At 36.7% G+C, this 11,195-nt stretch overlaps 1 protein-coding gene across 4 annotated transcripts; it reads right to left on the bottom strand.

Annotated features, from left to right (window-relative positions):
• Positions 1–70: 70 nt before the first annotated feature.
• Positions 71–6,040, bottom strand: LOC116844667 (histone-lysine N-methyltransferase E(z)). Of its 4 annotated transcripts, none has more exons than XM_032816525.1 (15): positions 5,551–6,040; positions 5,282–5,390; positions 4,833–4,936; positions 3,986–4,295; positions 3,266–3,579; positions 2,939–3,190; positions 2,651–2,867; positions 2,385–2,408; positions 2,080–2,180; positions 1,730–1,898; positions 1,276–1,644; positions 907–1,197; positions 448–630; positions 211–376; positions 71–140 (listed from the first exon to the last, which is right to left on the bottom strand). In XM_032816525.1, the coding sequence occupies exons 4-15, from the start codon at positions 4,119–4,121 to the stop codon at positions 80–82; spliced, it is 2,283 nt and encodes a 760-aa protein (XP_032672416.1). In that variant the 5' UTR covers positions 4,122–4,295; positions 4,833–4,936; positions 5,282–5,390; positions 5,551–6,040; the 3' UTR covers positions 71–79. The 4 variants fall into 4 exon arrangements, with proteins under 4 accessions (XP_032672416.1, XP_032672414.1, XP_032672415.1 ...); XM_032816523.1 differs by having other exon boundaries at positions 1,718–1,898; positions 5,551–6,039; XM_032816524.1 differs by having other exon boundaries at positions 1,718–1,898; positions 2,385–2,405; positions 5,551–6,039.
• Between the last annotated feature and the right edge of the window lie 5,155 nt (positions 6,041–11,195).

Raw genomic sequence — 11,195 nt, 5'->3', positions numbered from 1 at the left:
ATATATATATATATATATATATATATATATATATATATATATATATATATATATATATATATATATATATACATATATATTACAGGAATTCCATTTCTCGTTCGATGCCGACAAATTTGAGTTGTTCCGTTGGTCCATATCTGAAAATTTTCACATGGTTTTGATTATTTACAATTAATAACAATTATAAAATATTATAGTAAAATGTACCTATAGTCAAAAAATAATTCTTCACCAGGCTGAATTGCTCTCTTGGCAAAAATACCTATTCTGTGATCGCCGTTCACCATCATCACTTTTGCATAACAGTTGGGGTTTATCGAGTGATTAGCGAACCTTATTTTATTTCCTTTTCGAGTCGCGTCTACGACAAAATCTAAAAACAACAAAGAGTTTTCAATTCTTATTGTTTTCTAACATAAAATTAACGATTTACCTCATACTTACCATTATTGAGATTGAAAAGGAAACTACACATATATTTGTCATATACTTTCCCTCTCCTGTCAGCTTCGTCTTGGCTAATAATTTCACCGCAATATTCTGATATAAATTCATTCTTTGCTGCTGATTCTTTCAAGAAAATTCCCCATCCCGCTACGTCAGATGGTGCCATCAATAGATGCTTGTCTAAGGAGACAAATACAAAATCTTTGTTCTTAATTTTTCATTAGCAATGAACACATTTAAATTAAAAAATGATATCGGTATAGTCTTATGATGTTCTTATGAAGATATGGGTTCTTTGTGTAGATTGTGTTTTATATTTTTATTCGCGAATATAAATAAAATATGATATTTAGCGTAAAGTTCTTTTTCGTGTATATTCGTAGTAGAAATTTCGGAAAATCGGTTCATCAAGATTATACCGATTTTCATTTCCCATTTATATTTTATGAAACTTACGAAGACCACGTTGTACGCTGACGTTCTTGCAAGATATCCTCGTGATTTGGAATTGATCTGCGCCACAGGTTTGGCAGAGATCCGGATCGCATTCCCTGACGGCCAGGTAACAAGGACATTGCTTTGTATTGCACTGTGCCTTGCATCTACATCCGGGAAATCTGTTTTGGCATTCACTACTGCACTGACAGAACTTTTCGCAGAAGTTCTGTGCTTGTATACATGGACATGAGTTATCACATGCACGACCAGGATGATCACAAGGTGCAAAATTATGCACGTGATTAGCACCTATCAAAATGGAATATATATAAATTAGAAAGATTAAAAGAAAAGATAGTGCAGATTTAAGCTAATCACTTAACGTACCTGAGTCCTTTTTAAGCTGTATTTTTCGACAATGCATCGACCACAAACGATGCTTCTTCTTCTTCTTTCGTGGCGGTGTGAAGTCCTTGAGATTTTCTATAGCTGGGATGTCCGAAGCTTCTTTTTGCGCAAATTCGTAAACTTCTTTACACGTTTTTGTTAACATGATTTGCGCTAACGCACACGGATTACCGGGAAACGCTTTGTGTAGAGCACGAAATAAGCTCTGCTCAGAACCTGTCCATGTGAATTTATTGTCCATCTTAATATCAAGACCCAACAGAGTGAAAGGCGTTTGGTTTTCCGGCTGCGCTTGATCTTCCATTATTACTTCGGACCTGGTGTCTTTATTAACATTCTGTTTAAAATCTAATTTGGACAATAACAAACTGTTAGAACTTTAATTTCAATTATGCAAGAAATATTCTTACAATATATTAACCTTGACAACCACCTCCTTGACCATATTTATTACTATCATTGCTATCTTCACTGCTCGCTTCATTTCCCGAATCAACGCTTGCTTGCTTTCGTACTTTTCTTGGAGGGCCACCGCGTTTTTCATCGCCTTCATCGTCCTTTATGTCTGCTGCTTGTGCTGCTAGTTTCTCTTTCATTCCCTCCTACGGAAAGATTGCAACATTGAGTATTTGTCATGAAGGCTCTCAGATATTCAATTAAGATAAGAGATTATAAAAGATACAAAAGATACAGGTTGATATTACATATAGTCAAGAAAAAATTGCGATATGAAGTTTATACTTTGAAAGTGGTGTTTCACTGATGTAAAAGCATACAACTTACCAGATGCATGTAACATTCTGTCCCGCACGGTTCCGAGAATGGTTTCAAATCAGGCCCTTTCCGTTTTAGCAAATTAGGTCCCGGGTGGCAAACTTGCAGACCTAGAAGCAATATTATAAGTTCATTATGTATGTACTCTTTCGGCTGACTTGCGGCATGAGTTGAATGGAGAAAAATTTAGTAGACACAGCGATGGACGATGAATGAAATATGATTGTGGATGAGCCCTTGACGATGCCTCTGTGCTAAACAAAAAAAAGCTTTTGATCGAATGCATTAGTTTTGTATGCAATGTTGTTCTTTACCTTGCGGCGAAGTCCCCCTGGCTGCTACGATAAATCAGGAATCACAAATTATTGTAATTAATAGACATTCAGCTTAGAACATTTATAAATATACAACACTTATCAGTTGCATTTCAGTGAAGTTTTTCCAGCCACATTTTAATTTTATTCTATTTTTAAATATTATATTTCATTCCACTCCACTATATATTTTTAAATACATCATACTTTATTCTTCACAAAATACAACTTGGATTAAAGATATTGCTTTTTTTTAATGTACTCACGATGTAAGAAACAGTCGTACTTGAAGCACCTCCTGCAGAACAAAGTGTGGAAGGAATGCATTGTCTGTTCCCTAGGTACACTTTTTGCATTTATACCATCTATATTAGGTGTACATTCTGGAGGTAAAACATTTGGATCTGATCTTTCTGTTAATTCAATATACTTTTCTTTTAATTCTTCAGGTCTGCCTTTGTCAGGAAACATGCTTGATATTGCCTAAAAATAATAATTTAAACTAGCTTGTTCCAGAATTATATTAAAATATTACATATTCATAATTGCTTTACATTGAATATATGCATTGATGGAAATGGAACAATTATTGGTTTTCCATTTTCATTTTTCTCTGTCTTTATTTCGCACTTTCCATCAACATCTTTTCTCTCATCTTCTTTTTGGTTGTCTTTTTCTCTCAAAGGTTCTTTTCCCTTTCTTGTTTGCTCCTTCTCTTTATCTTCTTTTTCATAATTTATCAGTGCATTCACCAAATCGACAAAAATAGAATCATCCATAAAACCAGCTTCTCTGTCACCATGTACCTGGAGTGACAAAATTAACGTTAGTAAGATTTTTTATTTAATTATTAATATATTAATATAAGTTGTTTTGTATACTTTTCCATCATAATTCTTGATAAGTTCCTCGATAAAAGTACCATCTTGATCCAAGATCTCATCACCCATATAAGGAATATTATGTAAAACAGTTTCATCTTCTACCATAAAATTCTGTTGAATAGGTGCCCATGTATACATAGTTGGTATAGGAGTGACCGCGTTAATTATTTTGATAGGGCATGTTTGCACATCGCCATCTGAGCTAGTAATCTCTGCTTTCTTCATACAAGAAAGATGAGGTGGAATATCTTGCATAGCCAACCACATGGCCTTTCCATCGGCCCAACGTTTTTGTTCAGCCACAAGAAGCTCTGTTCAATAAATATATGTAACAATAATCGCAGCACAAAATTGTGCGCAGAAATTATGTACTGTTCTTAATTATGTTTCCAACTCATACAAAGTAGATATGAAGAAAGTGTAAACAAAAACTGAAGAAATTATTTAAACGTAAGTCCTAGAAAGTTCAAATTGATCAAATATTTAAAAATTGCATTCATGTTAGAGCATATTTTTAAATCGCATATAAAGTATCATGCAACATTATACAGACTTGTTGATGTGTTGATATTGCAACGTTTTATATGTTTTTCGTTACAATAAACGGATAAATAAAAGTCTCTTTATATATTCGATTATTCGTAGTAAAAATAAAGGTATATTTAGAGGTTAGGAATCGTAAAATCTCAACGAGAAAAGCGGGAGAGCGCAACTTGCCTGTCATAGCTTTGCGATTCTGGTTCCATGCAATTTTGACCTCGTCCGCACGCTTGTAGCGTTTCATTTGCCGTAAGCGCATATATTCCGATTTCACCCGTTTCCTCCATTCCGCCGAAACCTTTCCCTTTGACATCACGACACAAACCGTGCAACAGCTTCAACGAAACTCAGAAACTGTCAATGGCCGCATTAAACTACAAGTCGCGCCGAAGACGATGCGAACCGCCATCAGTACAGTCTGTTCTTTTTAGCTACACCATGAGGCTGTCTTTTTTGAAGAATTTCATGAACTGGTGTAAGTTGATTTCTAGCGAGAGACACAAAGTTGTATCATTGGATAGAAACCATCTTCAGGTCAATTTTAGATTATATTTATAATGAAATAATTTTCTTTTGCTGGAAAGCGACTAATAAATTAGAGTGAAGTAATATACTTGTCTTATTTTATTTATTGCACCAGTGCACACTTGTTTAGAAAGTTTTTCGAAAAAGAACAGATTTAATATTATAATTTTTGCTTTTAAAGCAAAATAGGTATATGCTGAGTTGGACGAGAAAGAAAGAAAAGAGATGGAAACAAAGAGAAAAATTTGAAGGAAATTTAAAAAAGTGCAGCTAACAAGAATAGATCTTAGAGTCTGCATCAACTACATCTGCTACATCGAATTTATTGGTCAGTCAATAGTATTACAGAATATTAATTAAATCGCGTTTAGAAATATTATAAGATTGATACTGTATAATAGGTTTGGCATTACAGGTTTAATAATATCTTGTCAGTAGTGAGAGAGAATTCGATTCAATGTATTATTGCAAACTAACTCGAAAGAAGGCACAAACTTACCAAGCATGAAAGCATCGTATAAACGCTGAAGCTCCACCCAATTTTATCGATAAGAAGAAGTAGATGCAGATCTCCTTTTCCTCCATTGGTATGCCACCATTTTTCTGAAATAACACAATCGACATTAATTAGAAATATTGAGATATCGCGTTAATAATTTAGATATTCATTTAGGACGACTAATAAAACGACTGATCAAGTGAAAGCGCAATAAAGCGAAGTCAGAAATTTCGATATTCTCGGCACTCACTCGCTCGCGTATGAAATTCACTTTCGACAGATAAAAAGACACGATAAACACAGAGCGATGATGATTGTAGTTCAGACTAGTATGAAATGTTGCGAACAGACGCATTTTATCGTAACAAGTCTAAGAGATCATTCCAGTGATTTCTATGTAATCATCGACATGATAGTCGAATAATAATTATTTTCTAATGGCTATTTACCTCGATACCTCCAATGCGTTGAACTGCTTTGGAATGCGCGGTTAGGAGTGAATGTGAAGCTCATGAGAGGGCGTCAGCTGCGTATCGATACCTTGCACTTTCGAGAGTCCTTGAAAATCAATGGCTGCGTTCAACAGAGAAAGCTGCTTTGCAATTATTGTAAAATTCATGAATCTCATTGGAATATGCTCTTAATTTTAGTTAAATCCAAGAGCATGTTAAATCCAATTAGATTCATGAATTTTACGAGAACAAGTTACGAGACTTACGATTTTGCTTAGTCTTGAATTCACGAAACATCAATATAAATTTCCCCATAGTGAATATATTTCAATAATGTACATAATTCCATAATGTATAAGGTATATAAAATTATTACTAACATTATAAACATTTATATTGAAGAATGATGTATTGATTGGGGCATGCCGAGTTTTTGACCCCTGATATTAAGTTTTTCTCTCTCAATTTGATACTTCGATATTTCAACGTACAATTATTAATATTAATAAAATATGATGAATTACAATATACTGTATGAAAACGTGTCAGTTAGCAAGTCACTCTAAGCATTAGTAAGTCACTCGCGATCACATTATTCGCCACTTTAACTACTTGAGAATAAACCTTGCACAAAGATTATAGCGATCCAAATACGTAAAATACGCAGGCCTGAGACGAATGAGAGAGAGAGAGAATACGGAAAATACGCCGCGCAGTACGCCCATTTCTCGCCCCGTCTTGAGGAACAATGGGCAGAAAATCACACGACTCGCAACGCGCATGCGGACTGGCAGGCGCGTGCGTTGCTAAGGTTACGCAGTCTTGTTGATCGCTCGGCGGCGGGCGGGTAGCGGATGTCGACGGCTGTAGATAGATAGACCGGTATTCATAGTCAAATCTTATATTTAAGACCGTCTTAAGTTTATCTTCAGATGATGAACAGATCATTTCATTGGCTACGGAGCATCTGAAGATGAACTTAAGCCAGCCTTAAAAATAAAATCCGACTATGAATATCGGCCATAGTCCCGGCTACCTATTATGGACTTCTTCAATTCCGATCGGAAACATTCAATTATTTCCCAGATTTCTATTGTCTTTCCTAGAGGAAACGGAATTATTCCGATCGGAATTGATTCCGAAGAAGTCCATAATATGTACCCCGACCTAACCGCCGTCACGTCAGGACGTGTTTGGACCTGGCGATTTTTGGAACGTTGCCTTGGAATTGTCAAGGCAATATTTATTGTAATCCCAACAAACACAATGTTACATGTAACATACATGTTAGTTGTAATTTCTTACTCAACAAACAATATAACTGTTATATAATATACGTGTTGTATAACAGTTACATTGTTGAATAGGAAATTACAACTAACATGTACGTTATATGTAATATTGTGTTTGCTGGGAATATAATTTGTAAAAACAAGTATTGTAATATAAATTGTAAACAGTACAACGAAAAGGCTAAAGTGCGCGCTATGTGGTGTTCTAGTAACCATGAAAAAAAGAGAGAGAGAAGCTCTAGATAGACGCGAGAGATAACGCTGTCTTTTTCTAATATTTTCACGCTTCGCGAACTTTCTATAACTGCGTCATTATTATTAAAGTCGCTAAGACGCGTATAAAGCGACACTGTATCGGAACCTCAATATTCTATGGGTGACAAGAATATCTTGTCAGTTCTTAAAATGTTTAATCGACCTCATCGGCATCGTTTTACGAGTGTAATGCATGCCAAGTAGCACTTGGCGACTGTGACGCGTAATATTCAACGTGTTTCACGATTTCTACCAATAATCGACGTAATAATTGAATAATAATTGTTTTGTAATGCCGCCATTTACGCGGTTAGAAACTGTGGAGTTCGTGCACAGATGTCTATACTAAACTAGGACTGCGTTCCGAAATTCGCTGCCAGTACTGAAATTCTATAATATATGTAACATGAACTATAGATTTTCAGTACTAGCAATGCATTTCGGAACGCAGCCTAGATCGCTAACAGGCTATCTAAAAGCATATAACGGCTTGTGTCCGATAGAGTTTCCGGTGCATGTGAGAAAATGGCCTCTACCGTCACATATTTTCACTACGTTTAGTCATAAAATTCTTTTGTTGAAAATGAGCAGAGCAAATAACGTCCAATACCATCTATTTTTTTATCACGATATTGTTTGATGCAATAAGATGCTGGCATTTTTTGGTTTTACGACAGTAATTTAATGATCACGCTACTCATATTGACGTGTAAATATTCACACAAGTGATACGTCACACATACAGGACGCCGCCATTTTCTCGCATGCAACCGGAAACTTTACGCGACACACGTTCGAAGTCCTTGTTAGCAATCTAGTTTAGCGTGCGTTCGAAAACTCTATCCGGGTGCACTCGCTGCATTGAAATGAGAAAGATACAGGAGTGTGATAAAGAGAAAGGAGAAGCATCCGGCTGAAGTTTTCGAACGCGCCTTTAGTATAGACATCTGTGAGCTCATGAGAGAGAAGACCACCTGCGTATCGATATTTCGGAACTTTGAGAGTTCTCGGACAGCGACTGTTCTTGCTCGCGCTGTGCTGCAGATGGCTGCACTTATCTAGATCACGACGAGATGGTGTAGATCTGCGATGCTATTCTTTTCATCGCGTGATTTTGACTGGAATGGATCTCGTACACGAATTACCGTTATCCAAAATACTAGAATGGAGTTTGTACGGTAAGATATCTTTGGATTATGTCGCTAAAACTATGTCGCGTATGTACCGTCGGCAATATCGGTCAGTGTTTAACCTGTTGATCGTGTTATAGTTATCCGAAGTTCGCGAATTTTTGCACTGTTGACTTGTCGATAAAGGCGAATTCGCGTCAAGAATATAAGCATTGTGCCATTGCATGTCGAAATATCGTAAGCCGTCAAAAGTAGATATTTCGCGCAATAAATCGCCGGGAATTCGAGCTCAAAGTTTGTATGTTCACCGTATGATGGCGCTCAGTGTATCTTAATTTGCACGTAACGCCGTTCAAATATCTCAACCGTTCTTTTGTAATGGCTGCGCGGCAGATTGCGGGTTTAGTAAGTTGCTTTGTATTATCTGTGATTTTAATTAGTCGAAAATAACCGTTTCGCGCGCATATTATCACGATTGGGATGCGGGAAACAAGCTACGTTGGCTCCGTTATGCATGTCGTTCGCCGTCTCGAGACACTGCGATAATATTCGGAAAAGTACGAACGTGGGGGAATAGGTTTGAAAATCGGAATGTGTTGGTCGTACCGACTGTTCTAATTGTGCGACGGGCGCCGAAAGTTCTCGATCGACGTAAACTAGATAACATAGCTTTTTTCGCCCATTATACTTGCGCGTCGCGAATTTTCTATGCGGACGGCGCGCGTAAAGTGCTCCCCAAATAAGGCATTTCTTGTTCCTTTTAAATGTGGGTTGCATCTTGCGTGACGTCTCGCTTGCTATGACGCCACACCTGTAATCAATAAGCAATGAATTCTGATCTCATTAGTTGTCCGTGCGTGTTTGGCCGAAATGGTTATACTCACTTATTATATTTATATATAACTCACATAACAATACTTCTCACTTGTTTTGCGACAATGCCTAAAAAAAGGATAGTTTTTCATGAAAACAAAAATCGGATGACTACGTCGACAAAAAATACCATTTATTATTTTGATGCTTTACATGAAAACCGAACAAATCGCTGATAATTACAGGAATGAGCAGCAATTCGTCTCAATTTTTGTCACGTTTATATTTACCTAACGTTCATTTTATACATCGTTTTCTTGTTTTTGTGTTTATCGTGTATATCTGCGTGTACAAGTATGTATGACGGAGACAAAATTAATGAAGTGAGGAGGATTTACACAAATTCACAAATTTCCTCGAAAAAGGCTGAATAACGAAGAAATCGAGAAGACTCGCAATGTGACTTTTCATCATACATATAGGCACGCACAGATACATGCGTAAGCGCAAAAACATTGTGTGCATTACAAAAATTCGGTCACCTTTCAAGTTCATCGTCGCTGTTAGAAGGTCCACTCGTTCCATTTGCACTCATACTTGCATCTCATATTCAAAATAAATTAGTTGACGTGGAAATCGGGCGTAGAATGGAAAAAAGGAAAAGGGAATAAAAGCGGAGAGATTGCAACTAGAACGAATAGACCCGAGGACTCTCGTTCGCGAAGGAGGCTTGTTCTACCAACTTTAAACTTTTTTCAACAAAAAAGTATTCGATTTCCTCGTCTCCGAGGAAATCGAATACACTCCTCATTTTTCAGTCCTATACGCTGTTATGTTAGTACCACTCGATATACGAATATACGTGACGTCCGACATATAAAGAGAAAAACGACAAGTAACTTGTTGAATTCTGACATAAAATTTTTGGGCAAATTGGAATTTAGACGATTCCCTTTGGTATTGAAATTTGTGAGAAATTTCACGAATGGTAATGTGACTGAAAGATTTGATAAGAATTTGAGCGGAACTATTTTTGATACAATAGTGTTTTAAATAATATATATAATATATTCGACGAATATTCGCGTTGCATACGGACTGGCACTAAAAGTTGAACGAAAGGCAAATAGAAGTCGACTATTCGGCTTCTCTTTCTTCTTTTTATTCGTTTATGTTACAAGTGTTTTTTTTCCACAAAGCGAGCTGCACGTTTTATTATTCTGGCACTCCTCGTTCTTATATCTTCTGTATCGTCTTTTTCTGCGTAATCGTTCTTTAACACGATCGAACTCATCACTGTCGTGATTTCGATCTTTCGCAAATTAATCCGGAAATACGAAGCATATGCTACGATATAATGTATTTATTAACGATTTTTTAATCGTTGGCCAATCGAAGATGCTCACGACAGCGTTTTCGCAAGTTTCACAGATAGTGAGACTTGCTCCCGTTACTCTCTTGATAGTTATACATATACATGCCTAAATTGCTCGTTATGATAGAACTTCTGATGCGTAGAAAAATATGACTTTCCACGGGAGGAAAATGAATCAAAGTGTCTAGTCTAATCGCTACGTCATTACTTAATCACAACCCTTACGCTTCTTTTTTTGTCGCTCATCGATTCGCCATCGATCGAAAACCATTAACGGTGCAACCGAATGTACGTAGCAACAATCCAGTATGCTCCATCGTTATGCATTGTACACGTGTTTAGAACGAAATCAAACGTTTAAGTACGCGTGACAATATAAAGATCGCAAGACAGTGGACACTATCGTAAAATGGACATAAATTTCAAAGTCTTCTTCAACAGCGACCGCGTCTAGTGCTTGGTCATTTGTTAATTTTAATCTTTAGAATAGAAATCTTTTTGACGATTCTTCCTCGTAGAAAATATCATAGAAGTTATATAAGATACCTACATAGCTCTTTCTCTTCGACGACGCGAATGAGGAAGAGGGAAACAAAAAGCGAGGTGCTCATGAACTCGCTCGTCCCCGTTCGCATCTGTCGGCGATAATTAATTAAAGCTTAAATCGGTTAACCAATTAGTAGGTGAAACTTCGATTCATCGATCGCGAGGAACTTTCGAGGCAATTTTTACATTTGTTTTCTTGTTTCGCGCTAAGTGCGAGAGCCGAGAGCTTCATTGTCGAAAATTGCCCTCGGCTGTTTTTTTACCATTGAAAGCTTTTCTCAGCAAATAAAAGTTTCAAAAGATTATCCATTAAATGATCAGGTTGCGTGGTTCACTCGAGCAAGTTTTTTTCCTTTCTTTTCTCTTCTTTTTACAAACACGAGAGAACTCTCAGTAGTAAAGAAATCCGATCAATCGCTTCCGTTTTTACTGTTGCAAGTCACAAGCTCTGAAATCTCACTTTTAAATCGCGGGGCATCTCGAAGTATATACGCTGTATG

This window comes from Odontomachus brunneus, unplaced genomic scaffold (genome assembly GCF_010583005.1).
Source record: "Odontomachus brunneus isolate Ranch 3 - 2012 unplaced genomic scaffold, Obru_v1 Obru_scaffold_044, whole genome shotgun sequence".
NCBI lineage: Eukaryota > Metazoa > Arthropoda > Insecta > Hymenoptera > Formicidae > Odontomachus > Odontomachus brunneus.
This window is presented reverse-complemented; position numbering and strand designations above follow the sequence as displayed.

Excerpts from the sequence above, each read along its gene's own strand:
- LOC116844667 (XM_032816523.1), bottom strand. The coding sequence starts at position 4,121 with ATGTCAAAGGGAAAGGTTTCGGCGGAATGGAGGAAACGGGTGAAATCG. Across the intron at positions 1,645-1,717 it reads TCAAGGAGGTGGTTGTCAAG|ATTTTAAACAGAATGTTAAT; the intron begins GTTAATATATTG and ends TGTCCAAATTAG. Across the intron at positions 141-210 it reads GAATTATTTTTTGACTATAG|ATATGGACCAACGGAACAAC; the intron begins GTACATTTTACT and ends GAAAATTTTCAG.